Raw genomic sequence first — 13,618 nt, 5'->3', positions numbered from 1 at the left:
CGCCGCTGTCTCGCCGGGACGCGGGAGGAGCGGTGCCGCCCCCCGCAGGGAGCAGCTCGGTGCTGGCTTTGCGGCACTGGAGAGCGGTGGGAGCTGCAGGGGCTGAAGCTGGGCTGTGCAGTACGCCCACGGAGTGAAAGCGGCGTGAGGCAATGCTCGGAACTGAGCGAGCAGTTAGGCTCATACTTGCTTCACTATTGCCTTTAAACTTTAGTAACCAGGCGAGCTGCTGTGAGCTCTGCTCGGGCGGCTGGAGGGCAGCTGCTGTAACACTTGTGGTCTGTTCCAGAAGGCAGCACAGACAGAGGGCCTGCCGAGGGCCAGCCCGTGGTCATCCTCCTGGGCTGGGCCGGCTGCCAGGACAAATACCTGGCCAAATACAGCGCAGTCTACAGCCAGAAGGTGAGTGGCCTGTCTGTGTCTTCATGACACTGTCATACTGTGAAACGGCCTTATTTTTGTCTGTTGGTAAAGTCTCTCTGAAGCCTCTCTTGTCTGGCTCATGGGGAGTGAGTGAGAGTTCTCCTGTCATTGAAAGCTCCTCGTCTCTCACAGCCCGGACAGTGTTATCTAACAGCTGCTGATGTCACCTCTGTGTGTGCCCCTAAGGCAGAAATACTTCCTTGGAGAAACTTTCAGCTGCTGTGTGACTCACTAAAGTATCTTAAGGCGTTTAAAGTTCTGGGATTATTCAGGAATGACGTGAACTGTGTTAGTTTTCCAAGCAGGTAAACATGCAGGGAAAGATTCTGTGTTTGCTGCTTGCTGTTAGGCCACAGCACAGACATGGTGAGGCTGGGCTGGGAACTGACAGAACACACTGGCATCTGTCATGCCTTTGGCTCTTCCTTCCTGTGAAAATGATTCATCTAAATGCTGTAAGCCCAATTAATTTTATCCTGTCTGTGAAACAGGCATCCTGTGATAGTCATAGCTGCTCACTAGGAATTCCTCGTGTTTGAACTAGAGAGATCTGTCCTACTGCCAGTTCCCTAAGTTATGATATTTTCCTTTCTAATACTGTATTTTACTGGAATGACCCCAGCTTGTAGCATGGGGACCCAGTGAAACATTAGAATTTTTTTTCTTGGTCAGCATACAGGGAATATTGTATTTATCCAAATCTATTCCAACTATAGGCGGTAAAGTTTGTACATTAACAAGTCTATTGTTAATGTGTAATCCAGTGCAGGAGTCATTAATTGGCTTGATCTAGGGAAGAATTAGTTGTTAAGTGGCTTTAAGATGCTGCTGAGCGGATGAGGAGCACGTTACAGGGCAGCATGACAACTTCTTGGAAAATAGTTTTCCCTCAGAAAGATCATAGAAATGGGAAAGGAGAGGATGGGTTTTCTTAGCTCACTAAGAGGAAGTGGCTGTAGCCATGGCAAGATGGTAGAGAAGGTTTTGATTTGAGAACTTGGTGTCCTCTTCTAACTTGTTCACTGTCTAGGGAGCTCTGGGGGGGTTGTTTTGGTGACTTTGCTTTGTCCTTGTCAGTGTAGGGAGCTCAGGCTATAGAAAAGGTCTAAAGCATTCATAAATGTAGTTCCATCTGCTCTATTTTGAAACTCCTCCAAGATCCTGTTTCCAAATCTATACCTAAATGTAAGGCAGTTGCTCAAGAGTTCTGAGTCCTTGAGCCAGAGCTCCTTCTTTGCACAGCTGGAGTGTTTCAGGAAGGTCTACAAAAACCATGTTGGTGTTTGGTGGTGGTGAGTCTCAGAGACAGCTGCAAACAAGTGCACCCAAGGAGAGGAAGAGTTCCTCTTTCTTCTTATATTTGCTTCAGTGTGATGAGCTGGATGTGTACCAGAGCAGGCTCGCTTACCAAAACAGCTGATGCTGAAGGTTTGTGAATCAGGGAGATGGTTTTCTTCTCCTGGATGAGGATTAACACCCATAAAAGTGGGTGGCAGTGTCCCCAGGGGTTGTGCCAGTTAGCACAAGATTTGAAAGGAGCTCAGACTTGACCAAAGCCAGGCCTCTGCCACTGCAAGGTCTTTTCATAATACTGTGTGCTATGATGATTAATGTAATCTATATTCATGTCAGTGCCTTGCTGCTGACACTAAGACTTTCTTCTGGCCCTGTGGTTTCTGTTGCAAACCTGTCCCAAATTTTCATGTTCTTTGTACTGCTGCTTGCCTGCTCTCTGTAATTTGCAGCACAGCTTAAACGTGTGTGGGGTCACTTTCTGTTGTTCTCAGGGCTGCACGGTCATCCGTTACACAGCTCCATGGAGGATGATATTCTTCTCCGAGACCTTTGGCATCAGATCCCTGCAGACCCCAGCCAGGCGACTCCTGGAGCTGCTCTTTGACTACAGAGTTGAGAACAGACCGGTTCTTTTCCACGTTTTCAGCAATGGTGGTGTCATGCTGTACCGTTACATCCTCGAGGCGCTGCACGCCCACACGCCCTTCCAGAGCCTCAGGGTAGCCGGCACCATTTTCGACAGCGCCCCTGGCAGAAGAAACTTGCGAGGAGCCCTTCGTGCCCTGGCAACTGTCCTGGCCTCCATGAACGTGCTGCTCAAGTATCTCCTGCTGTTCACCTTTGCCACCATGGCCGTTGTGCTGCGGGTCCTGCTGTACCCCCTGACCCGCTTCCTCCACGAGAGCCATTTCGATGCCCTGCTGAAAGCGCCCTCACGCTGGCCCGAGCTCTACCTCTACTCCCAGGCCGATCTCATCATCAAGGCCAGCGAGATTGAGCTCATGGCCAGTGCCCGGGAGCAGCTCGGGGTTCCTGTGAGAGCCGTGGACTTCTCAGATTCGCCCCACGTCAGCCACATGCGGGTGTACCCCACCTATTACCGCAGCCTCTGCGCCACCTTCCTGGCTGACTGTGTTGGGGCCTCGCCTCCTTAGTGCTCTAACCACCTGCAGTGTTTGCCTCTCCTTGCTTGGCTCCGATGGGAAATGTCACCTCCTTTGCTTTTGTGTCTTTGAACTGAGGAAAGTAGAGGCTTCCTTTTTGTTTTGTTGGTTTTTTTTCCCCTACTGTCTACAAGTCTGAAAGCCTCCAGCCTGGCCTTTGGACCAGCCACGTTGGAGCAGACAGTAGATATGGATTAATTTAAAGTCCAAGTCCTGAAGGTGAAATCCTGTCATGGTTCATGTTGATGTGCTCTACCAAGGTGTCACAGACCAGAATCTCACACTGAGTATTATTTGTTTCTTCCTGTCTCTTCTTGTTCTCGGCTCTCCGTGTTGTCTCCTTGTCCCTGATGTCCCAGGTGCATGTTCTGTTGCTTGTATTAATTTTACAATACAGCTCCTCCATGTCTTTCTTGTTTTGTTGTTTTTTTTTCTCTCTGCTATTTCTTTTGTCTTGCAATGAGCAAACAGGGACAAGTCTGCAGGACTTTCTACTTTTCTCAGTGCATCTCAGCTCTTGTCGTACTCTCCTTGCTACAGATCAGGCCCTGAAACCAAGTGTGAGACCAGGAGAAGGTGTGTGTAGGGCAGTATGACCAGACTGTGCTCTGGTTCCATTAAATAGCTGAGATAAAACAGTCAAAGCTCTCTGATCCTTGGTGGGAGCTCAAATGTTTGTGATAACTTTTGTGTTCTTCAGGATTTAAACTAACATTTTTGAATGTGTCTAGTGTTTTTTTCTCTTCCTTCCAGTCTTTTGTGCATTCTACTGAGTAGTTTTGCTTTCTTGGAGAGCTACTTATTTGTTAATTGTATGTCTTTAAGCAGCCTATATTTTGCATCTGGATATTCAGGGAAATTTTTGGATTACAGCTGTGCCAGACCCCAGAAACAGAAAGGTGGAATTGCAGAAGAAAATGGAACTGTCTCTTGGAGCTATGCTTTATACTGGGTATTTCTTAAATCACCTCCAGCCTACAAATGACCATGAAAAATGATGTTTTTGTCCATAATGCTCTCTTCAGATGATCAGTCTTTGCAGTCCATGCAACGTGTACAAGAAATTAATTCCTTCCACCTAGTGAAAAAGTAGCTCATTGCACTTTACTTCATGTTTGGGTTTAGGTTTTATTGTTTATTTGGGGGAGAAGTGGGGATAAAGACAGAGAAGAGCCTGCTGATATGTGTATGCTCTGTCACAGTATATCAAGCTAATTAATAACATGGTGAACAAGTTTAGCCAACTTTAATTGCCAGGAGGAAGCTCTGGAGGGCTGTGACATGGGCCTGCTTGAACAAGGAACCGCCCTAGAGAGGTAGGCACTTAAACAGCAGGAGGAGTTTTGCAAAAGGTTCTGCCAGGGGGTGGCTGTGCTGCTCTCGCCCACCCTTGGGGTGCTGTCATCCACAATTACAAAACTCCTGCTGTTCTAGACTGAAATGCAGAGGGGGAAGTCCTTGGGAAGCACTAAAATAATTTGGAAGTTTAACACAAGAACTGTAACACCTCACAGAAGTGAAAGCACAGGGTGAGTGGCCGTGGTGACCACACAGCTGGCTCGTAGCAGACTAGAGTGACAATGCTCATTTGTCACAGAATAACCCCTGGTGGGCATGGTTTTAGAGGGAGGCTTGGGCTGTATATGGGATAAGTGAGAATTAACTGAAAAGGGCCTGATGACCTGGTTTGTCTTTTATTTTTTAAAAGTGAAAACTCTCTCCAGGCACAGGAGCTTGTTGCTGGGGACCCAGTCTTCTGTAGGTGTGATCCCAGTTCCAGCTCCCACTGTGACAGTGGGGTGTGAGGGCTACTCTGTGGTAAGAGCCTTCAGCCTTCCCCTTTTCATGGAGAAATTCTCATTTCTAGGGTTTGGACCTGTAAAATCCAGGCATGGTCCCCTATCTCCAGAAAGCCCATCAGAGATCTCCCAGCTTTTTAAAGCAGGGCCCTGGTTTGTGCTGTTAGTGCTGTAACTCCTGAGCTGTGATGTGTTCATCTGCCTTTTCAGAGGTCTGGGCTAGGGTTTCTCAGCATCCAGCCTGTTCGTGGCACTGTGAACACTCCTGGGGAACAGAGGTGATAAAAGTTATTTAACCAGCACTTGCCCTCATGCTGGTTTCTACAGGTTCAGTATTTACAGATCAGTTAAACACTCCATAATATACACCTCTGAATTAATACAATTGTTCCTGGGAATCTCCTGCTCCTGTTTATTGCTGTGGGTGTTGAACTTCTCCTGTTTAAGGACTCGGGCTGTTACAGAACATGGCTGGCAGGAGCTGGAGCTAAACCCTCTGCCCCTGCCTGACAGGATGGTGAGGGCTTCCTCTGGGAGAAGCCTCACATGTCAGCTGCACCTTCCTTCCTCACTTTCACCTCCCCAGCATGGTGTTGCCACTTCCCCAGCTCAGCCCTGCTGCCCCACTGTCCAGCTGCCTGCTGCAGCTCTGCAGTCAGAGGTGTCCCGAGCTTTGCCAACAGGAGTGTGCTCACAGGCCTTTCCACTGCTGCAAAAGTGACTTGAAATTCCTAGGTGATTTGTGTACACAGCTCTCTGAGAGCAGGGTGATCTTTGCCAAGCCAGTGATTTACAGCATCAGTCTTCTGAGTGGTTTTGTTTTCTGAGTCCCAGCAAGTTTTAATTCTGATTGTGAGCGCTGTGTGAGATGCTGGCCTCTGCTTTCCTGTACTGCGTGTGCCCCCACCTTCCTGCCCTCTCTATTCCTGTGGCTTATTTGAAACAGAAGGTTAATAACTTGGAGCCTGAAGGCACATGGCTGAGAACTGATCCAAGCACTACTGGATTTACAAAAACCCAGCCTCAGACCCTTAATCCTTGCTAAACTGTCACGGTTTGGCGCAGCCGGTGTTCCTAAAGAGCTTCAGCCTGAACACTGAAAGCCCAAAGGTTGTGATATCTTGGCAAATCCAGGTAAATCTCTGAGATGAGCTACGGGGAGGAGGGGCACTGCAGATCTGTTCATTGGGAGGAAAAAATGCAACAGCCCTGGACTTGCCTCGAGGGTAGGGAGTGGGATGTGGTCCAGAGCTTGTTTTCCTGCAGTCCAGCCCTCATGTGCAGACTGTGAAATAGTGTAGGTGGAACACCAGCAGTGCTGGGAGAGGAAGATGCTCACAGCTGGCTACCTCAGTTGTGGTAAAGCAAAATTAACTTTCCCTCAGTAACAAAATCTATTTGAGTGTTTCCTGTGAGGGAACTGACTCCTGGCTTGCTCCCCTGTGCTGCCTTCTCTCCCCAGAGGTGTGTGGTGATGTTACAGGGCGGCTTTGGAAAACAAAACCACTTAGTGGTCAGAGTGGCCCGTGTGGCTGGGCTGGAGGGCGCTCAGCTGCTCCTGACAGGGCTGGGAGAGCTCCCTGTGGCACTGGGGGAGGCTGTGGTAGGGAACTGGGCAAGCCAAGGGCAGGATCCAGCCAGCCAGGGTTCAGGTTTGGAGCTAGGGCAACATCTTGCAGCGTGAGTAATGCAAATTAGGCTCCTGGGTGGAGACTGACCTGTGCCCACACCTCATAAAGGTGTTTTAAAGGTGTGTGGGTTGAGGTCCCATTTTCATGCATGTTGGGATGCTGGAGGCATATGTGTGGAGCTCTGCCATTGATGGAAAAGTGGGAGTGGACGGGGTGGAATCAAGCAATCCAAGCCCGTGCTGTATCCCAAAACATGCAGGAGGGAGGCTGGTCTCCATTGCCCGTGGAGGAGGTGGCGGCTGTGCAGACCCCGCGGGAGCCCCGTGCCGGGCAGGAACAGCTCCACGAGATGGCAGCAGGACCCCTCTTTCCCGCATGGAGAGATTTCTAGTGTAGGAAACAGCTGAGCGCATCCCGGCAAAGACCCCAACAGCCCAGCTCAGCCCAGCACTCCTGAGTGCCTGAGAGCATCTCCTGCAAAAGGTCTCCTCTTGGGGCAAGGAAAAAGACCAGCAAGAACTAACTCCAGAGACACGAACTAGAGATTGTGAGTTAATACAGAATAGCATCCCTCCCTAGGGCTGCCTGCCTCTGGAGTTTGTACTAGATCCCATTCCTCAGCTTTAACTGATTGTTAAAACCAAAAGTCTAGCAGGACCAGGTCATAGCACTTCCCTCTCCATCACCCAGGGAAGGCTATCTGTTTTTTAAATCAATATCTGTAATAGTGTGATCAAGCAGACCATGGCCCAACTTCTGGGAGCTCCACGTATCAGGACTCTGGAGCTCCCTTGGGTTCCCTGTAGTCCCCAAGCCCTGGGAAAGGAGCTGAGCTTAGTGCTGCTCTTCTGAAAAGGCTGGCAGGACCTCCCAGCACACAGGGCTGGGGGCTGAGGATGCAATTAGGAAACAGGACAGCACAAATGGGGCCCACAGCCACCACCTGATCTGTCTCCTAATGCCTCCTTGTCCAGCACACCCACACAGCTCCTTCACCCAGCCTGGGGCATGAGCATCCCTCCATCCCCTTCCCTTTGAATTTGACCCCCCTCTCTCGTTTCTGCATCCTCATATGGCTGCAAGTGCACTCCAGCACCATCAGAGACAGGCTATGTGGGCACGGCATCCTTCAGTCACCCTCCCAAACCTATGGGGGCTGGGGCAGGGAGAGCTTGGGCAGCCCTGCCCCCGTGGAATGATGGATGAGCTGACAATAGGGTATTGATAAGGAATTAACCTTGAGCCCTTCTTGCTTCAGTGTCAATAGAGCAGGAGCCAAGTACACACGTTTGATTGGAAATCTGTGTTTGGCCTCTGCTGCCTCTGAGCCCATCTAAGGAGAGAGAGGAGAGGGAGATGTGAACTGCCCTGTTGCCCCCTCCCCACTGGGACCCCCTCAAGTGGATCCCTCTCAGCTTCCCCAGCCTCCTGCTGCTGGAGGTGGCTGTGGGCACCCAGCTCTGGTGGCTGCAGCAGCCTCTATGCCCCCAACCTGGCATTTGGAGGGCTGGGTACCAGGGCCCCCCCTTGTTCCCTAAAGGGCCTGTGCCCATCTTGCACTGGCCTACACTCCGAGCAGTTTGTTTAATTAAGTGTTTTGCCTAATGGGATTGCCTCATTTCCATAACAAACTGGCGGGCTGTCATTAGGTGGGCTCCCTCATTCATTACTGTTAATTAGATATGGATCCCCCAGAAGGCGGCGCAGGGTGATGAACGAGGCCCCTGACACACGCTATTACACATTAGCATTTTCTCAATATATCCGATACATCACGGTCCTCCGCTTCCTAAAGATATTTTAAATAAAATATTAGCAGCCTGCTGTGGGGTAGGTGGAGAGGGAGGGAGGGTTTCTGCCCTTCGCCCTGGCCTCAGGCCACCTTTGGGCTGGAAGTGGATGGGAGAGGGGCTGAGATGCTTCGCTGCTCCTCTCCAGCCAAAAAAGTGGCCAAATCCCACCTTTTCCCTCTCCTTGCCACAGCAGATGGAAAGAGGTCCCTGACATCCTTGCTGCCTCCTCCCACCAGCCTGGGGACCCCCCCAGCACCCCGTCCCTGGGGGACAGAGCCATGAGGAGGGGTTTGAGAACAGCCCATTGACCCATCTGCAAAATGTTTGTAAACCAAAAGCGTCGGCGCCAGCCGCGTGCCGGGGGGAACCCGACCTCTGCCCCCCCCGCCCAGCAGCCTCCCCGTCCCTGGGCTGGGGTAACCCTACACTGCACCAGAGGCCCCTAATGCAGGATGTATGGATCTGTTGGGGCTGGGCGTCTCCTGCCCCCACCAACGCAGCCGATGAGACTTCATTATGGGGGTGTCCCCTGAGGGGTGCCCTTCGCCCTGCCCTCCTGCCTCTGCGGGGGGACCAGTTGGGGAAACCCACCCGTGGTGGGGTCTGGCGCACATCCCAGCATCCCCCGCATCTGTCCCTGCATCCCAAACAGGCCCAGGATGCCCCTCTGGGACATTACTCACATCCAGGGGCTGCGGTGTGTGGTGGTGTCTCTGCTGCCCCTCGCCTGCAAAGGGAAACAGAGAGAAGCAGAAAGCGTCCGAGAAGATTTATACTTGTTTAATTAATGTCAAATGTAGTTTACAAACGGGAGTGACAAGTACCTCTTTGTATAGTATACACTGACACACAATCATTGACACACCGGAATATCGCTTTGTGCAACTGGGATTCTTTGGGCAAAGATAGGTAACTCTGATATTTCACTTTTTTTTCTTTTTTAAAATCATTTAAACTCATTACAGAAGAGGGGAAGTGGCGGATGCCTGTTACAAACTGGGATGCCTCTCTCCCCAGCCTTTCCCCTGCAGCTTCCCCCTTGAAAACAGGGGATGGCTTTACAATTTAAACAAAAAAAAATTACCAAAAATAAACCCCAAAGCAAAGAACCAATGACTAGTTACATATGGTTTTACACATACGTACATAAAGCACACGGCTGGTCCACAACACCTGGCAGAGAGGCCCTGGGAGGGAGCTAGGCTATTCCCAAGGAAGAGCTGGGTAGGGGCCTCCTACCCTCTTGCCCTTCCTGGCTGTCTCTCAAACCCACCTGGCTGCACGCTCTCCATCTCTGAGACTTTAACACCAGCACACTCCCAGCTGAGTCATGTGCCCTGCAAGGTTTCTCCCTTTACAAATCCAGCCTGAGCTGTGCGTGCCTGCCCTTCCCCTGCCTTGTGCTGCTGGCTGCAGGGCTACCCCGCAGTGACAGCCCCTGCCTGCAGTCCCCCTGCAGTGAAGGCAAGACCCTGTGGGGTGCCCCGGCTTCCTCTGGCTCCCGGGAGCTCTGCTGGCACAGAGCAGAGGCTGCAGCTCTCTGGTCTCAGAAGCCACACACAGATATGAGCTTGGACACAAAGGAAACTCCCAATTAGGAATTGTCACCTTATGATGAGATGTTTATGAAATAACAGCTCCTTCAATTTCATTTGGGGCTTTTTTGGGTGCGGTGGGATCCTTCTGAAATCAGTCGGGAGGTGCCAAGGCTGCAGCTGTTCTCTGCAGAAGAGCTCAGGGTAGGGAAGCAGTAGTGGGACTGTCACACTCCCCACACATCCTGCTTACCCAGCCCTTCCCTTTCTGGAAACACCCCAGCAGCGCTGGGGATCCAACTCCCAACCTCTCATCCACTGCTTTTTCCAGACTCTTTTAAAATGCCCCGGCTGTGTTGTGCTGCCAGGTGGGATCTGCTTGGAAAGGAGTGGGGCAGATGAGCTTTCCCATCTCCCTGTCTTCTGGCTATGGGGAGCTGGCACCCCACAACTGCCCAGGAAGCCGTGGCAGGGATACACAGCGTGGAGTCTCAAGGCCTTGGGAAATGGGTCAGTATCTGATTCTTGGATCCCGACAATAAAAGAAAGAACAACAAAAAAACCAGGCCAGATGGCAGCTTTGGTTAAGGCTGAGGATGCGGGAGACAGGGACAAGCATGAGGGACTGCAGGGACTGTGGGGGACCTCTGGGTCCAGCTGAGAGTGTCTCTGCTGGACCCTGGGAGTGGCAGTGGGGACAAGACAAGGCTGCCTTGGCTCTCTGCCCTAGTGCCAAAACCTCTTAGGAAAAACGCAGGCTGCAGGAGAGTGGGAGCTGGGGGAAGTGAGAGCAGGGCAGGGCTGGTTCTGCAGGGCTTGTACAGCTCTGCCAGGCAGCCCCACAAGGGCATGGCTGAGTGTCTCTGGGCAAAGCCACCAGCAGGACCATCCTGTCCCCTGCCATCCCCAGTGTCCTGCCTCAGCACCATCCTGAGCAGCCCAGGCATCCTCAGGCAGGAAATGCTGCCCAGAGGAGGAAAGCACAGCCAGGCAGGGCAGGGGAAGGGGCTATGGCTGGAGGAGCACAGGCATCAGCCAGACCCTCGAGCAGGCACTCCCAGCCAGGGGAGAGGGCAGGGCTCTGACAGACTCCCTCCTTCCAGCTCCTCACTATTTGCTCCTTCCCCAGCTGGGAAAGATAAAGGGGCCTGAGCCAGATTCCCCCTGTCCTGCCTGGCCCCCCGGTGAGGAGCTAAAAGCTGTGTCTTTCTGGGGATAACGATTCTATTATAAATAGCCCCATTAGCTACAACTAATGACAAAAATCCACCTCCTCTACTCCCCATAAGTTCTGTAAGTTATGGGCAATGCTACAGCCATTACTAAAAGCTGTTAACTTCATATCTGAATGAGGAAATATACACCACAGAACATTAAACCATTTATATTATATATATGTATATATATACTTTTTTTAAACTAATGACTTTAATGCCAAAACTTTGCTGAACCAAGAAAAATATGGGTTTAATGTTCTCTGCTCATTTTTTTTCTTCTTTAAAAAAAATACAACCCAAAGAAAAGAAAGGGAAACTTATTAGTATGTAATGTTTGAGTCTATCCCATTTATACACAACATTGTAAACATATATAATCTATATTACATGTGCTTCATTTCTGCCTGGGTGTGTTTTTTTTCTTTCTTTAAACCTTTTAGTCATCACTAGAACACCACAAAAAACCAAAACAGAACCAAACAAAAAAAATCAAACCAAAACAAATAAAAACAAAAACTGATCAAGGAACACAAGTTACAGGTTATTTAACATCTTTCTGTGAAGGGTCCCTTCCCCAGTCTCCTGGGGGCAGAGTGGTCAACAGCACAGTCCAAAGGAGGGCTCACGAGCCATCCACAATGCAAAGCCAGCTCCAGGGAACGGGTGACGGGGAACACTGGTTCTAAAAAAGGGGGCTTCACAACAAAGCATTTGGTTTTGCCCGCTGCAGATGCTGAAGGAGGTCTCAAACTGCGGGACCTGGCAGCCGAGGCTCCCCACTGCTCCTGTATCCTCAAGTCCATGTCTGGAGTCTCTGGTTTGTTTTTTCTTTAAATTTTAAAACGTCTTTTTTTTGTTGTGGTCGTTCTTCTCCCCCTGGGTGTGGTGAGCTGAGCCGAGTAGCTGGGTCCTGCCCTCCTGCTGGGTCCTTCATAAGTAGATGCGCCGAAGGTCTCCAGGAGACGTGATGGTGTTACACTGAGGACAGAGCTTCTTGGCACCCTGCAACCAGCAGATGAGATGCACAGTGTGAGAGTGTGAAGGACATCCCTGCCCTTGGCCTGGTACTGCAGGAGCAGTAAGGCTCTCCAGGCAGGGCCATGGCCTCCAACAGTGAGCACAAGATGTGTGAAAGGGGAATCCCAATGCCTTCCTTGCCTGTCCTGCAAGCCCCTCGTCCTTCTCCAGTCCCTGGCATGAGGCAGCTGGACAAGCAGGGGCTCTGCAGAGGGCTGAAACCCAGAGCCAAGCTGCATCACCCAACTCTGCACCTTTGTCACCACTGGTTTCCAGGCAGATCTGCTCCTTTTTGTTTCCCTTGCTCACCTGCAGCCCTCGATGAACGAGTTCAGATCACTGAACAGGCAGAAAATCAACCCAGCTGGAACAAGTGAAGCTTGCAGCAGGGATGACTGAGCTGGTTCATGGGGGGCTTGGACCATCCCTTTCAGGGTAGTACAATGGCACACTGCCTCGTCCATCCTGCAAAAGCCTAAGAACTGCTGGCATGAAGGAACCCTCTGTCCCATCCTCCCCAGCTCACACAGATACTGCAGAGATGAGTCTCTTCTGCCAAGGTGAGCTGGAAACAGCAAACTGGTGAGAGCTGGGGTGGGGTAATGGGGGGCCGACAGGAACACTACATGAAATAAAACAAGGGCTGATGTGCCATCTATCACTGAGCCTGACAGCACGAGGGTGTTAATAAGCCTAGAATCAGGGTCAACCTAAGCCGGTCATCATTAGATTGGCAGATGTGAAAGACAATTGATGGGAAAAATGACAGAAAGATGGCTCTGCTGTGAGGCAGCCTCCCAACTACGGCACCAGCAGCGTGGGAAATTGGGATGGCCCTCTCTGCTCCCACTGCACATTATTCCCTGCAGTCGTGGACTTGGCACACCTGCCATTCCCTGAGCTTTGCACTTCTGGACACTCCCATTTGACAGCCCTTGCTGCCAGCGGCTCAGCTGTTGACAGAACACATGTAGGGACCCCGGGCACCTGCACCTGATCTAAACCAGTCACACACCAAGTCCTGTTGAGCTAGAGTTGAATGAAGTGTCTGTAAAAGACACCCAAAACAGCCTGGGCACACCTCAGGGTGAGTGACACTCTCGGGGTCAGTGACAGGCTGGCAATCTGAAGAAGGACAGACCACTGGTGGTCTGGATGGCACGCCTGGTGCTGATGCCTGTGGGCACATCTTCCAGTTATCTGGGACAACCACTGTGTCTGTTTAGATTTTCAGCCTTCTAGGGCAGGGAGCATTCTACATCCCATCCTATGCACTGGTCTTCACAGAGTAGACTTGGCATGCTGGATTCTGGGAGGAGCAAGTGCAACCTGTAACTCAAAGGAAAGGCTTAAAACGCTGATGAAATGGAAACTCGAGTGCAGTGGACTTCAGCAGAGCCTGTTTATTTCACATACCTCTTTGCTCATGCTCAATGCCTCAGCTTTGGATTTCCAGAATTAGAAATGGCAAGCTCTACTCTGCATGTCCCAGTAAAAACTTGCTGCAGTGGTGAAAACATGAGAGAAAAATCTGAACATCTGCCCCTTCTGCCACTGTGCTGACATAGCAGCATTCCCCAGGGGCTCACTAATCTGGAGGCAAATGCCACGAAATATCCTGTTTCAATTGAGTCTCTGCTCAGTTTCATGTGTTTCCCTTTTCCTTGGAGGCACCTGTTGCATCTAGTTGCCCTCCTGGCATCAACTTTGTAGCTGGAGGGGGTCCCAAAGGAAGTGGCAGGGA

At 50.9% G+C, this 13,618-nt stretch overlaps 2 protein-coding genes across 5 annotated transcripts in view; one reads left to right on the top strand and one right to left on the bottom strand.

Annotated features, from left to right (window-relative positions):
• Positions 1 to 264: 264 nt before the first annotated feature.
• TMEM53 (transmembrane protein 53) lies at positions 265 to 3,971 on the top strand. The gene is made up of 2 exons (XM_014307900.2): positions 265 to 402; positions 2,211 to 3,971. The coding sequence occupies exon 2, from the start codon at positions 2,247 to 2,249 to the stop codon at positions 2,871 to 2,873; it is 627 nt and encodes a 208-aa protein (XP_014163375.1). The 5' UTR covers positions 265 to 402; positions 2,211 to 2,246; the 3' UTR covers positions 2,874 to 3,971.
• Positions 3,972 to 8,869: 4,898 nt separating this feature from the next.
• Positions 8,870 to 13,618, bottom strand: part of RNF220 (ring finger protein 220) — a 210,053-nt gene continuing 205,304 nt past the window's right edge. For all 4 annotated transcript variants that reach the window (XM_014307895.2, XM_005423116.3, XM_005423117.2 and 1 more), the window contains one exon: positions 8,870 to 11,859. In XM_014307895.2, coding sequence (XP_014163370.1) covers positions 11,788 to 11,859 — 72 coding nt within the window. In that variant the 3' untranslated portion in view covers positions 8,870 to 11,787. The remainder of the gene's footprint in view (positions 11,860 to 13,618) is intronic.

This window comes from Geospiza fortis, unplaced genomic scaffold (assembly GCF_000277835.1).
Source record: "Geospiza fortis unplaced genomic scaffold, GeoFor_1.0 scaffold333, whole genome shotgun sequence".
Taxonomy (NCBI): domain Eukaryota; kingdom Metazoa; phylum Chordata; class Aves; order Passeriformes; family Thraupidae; genus Geospiza; species Geospiza fortis.
This window is presented reverse-complemented; position numbering and strand designations above follow the sequence as displayed.

What these genes read in the sequence shown, in the direction of transcription:
- TMEM53 (XM_014307900.2), top strand. Translation starts at nt 2,247, where the DNA reads ATGATATTCTTCTCCGAGACCTTTGGCATCAGATCCCTGCAGACCCCA.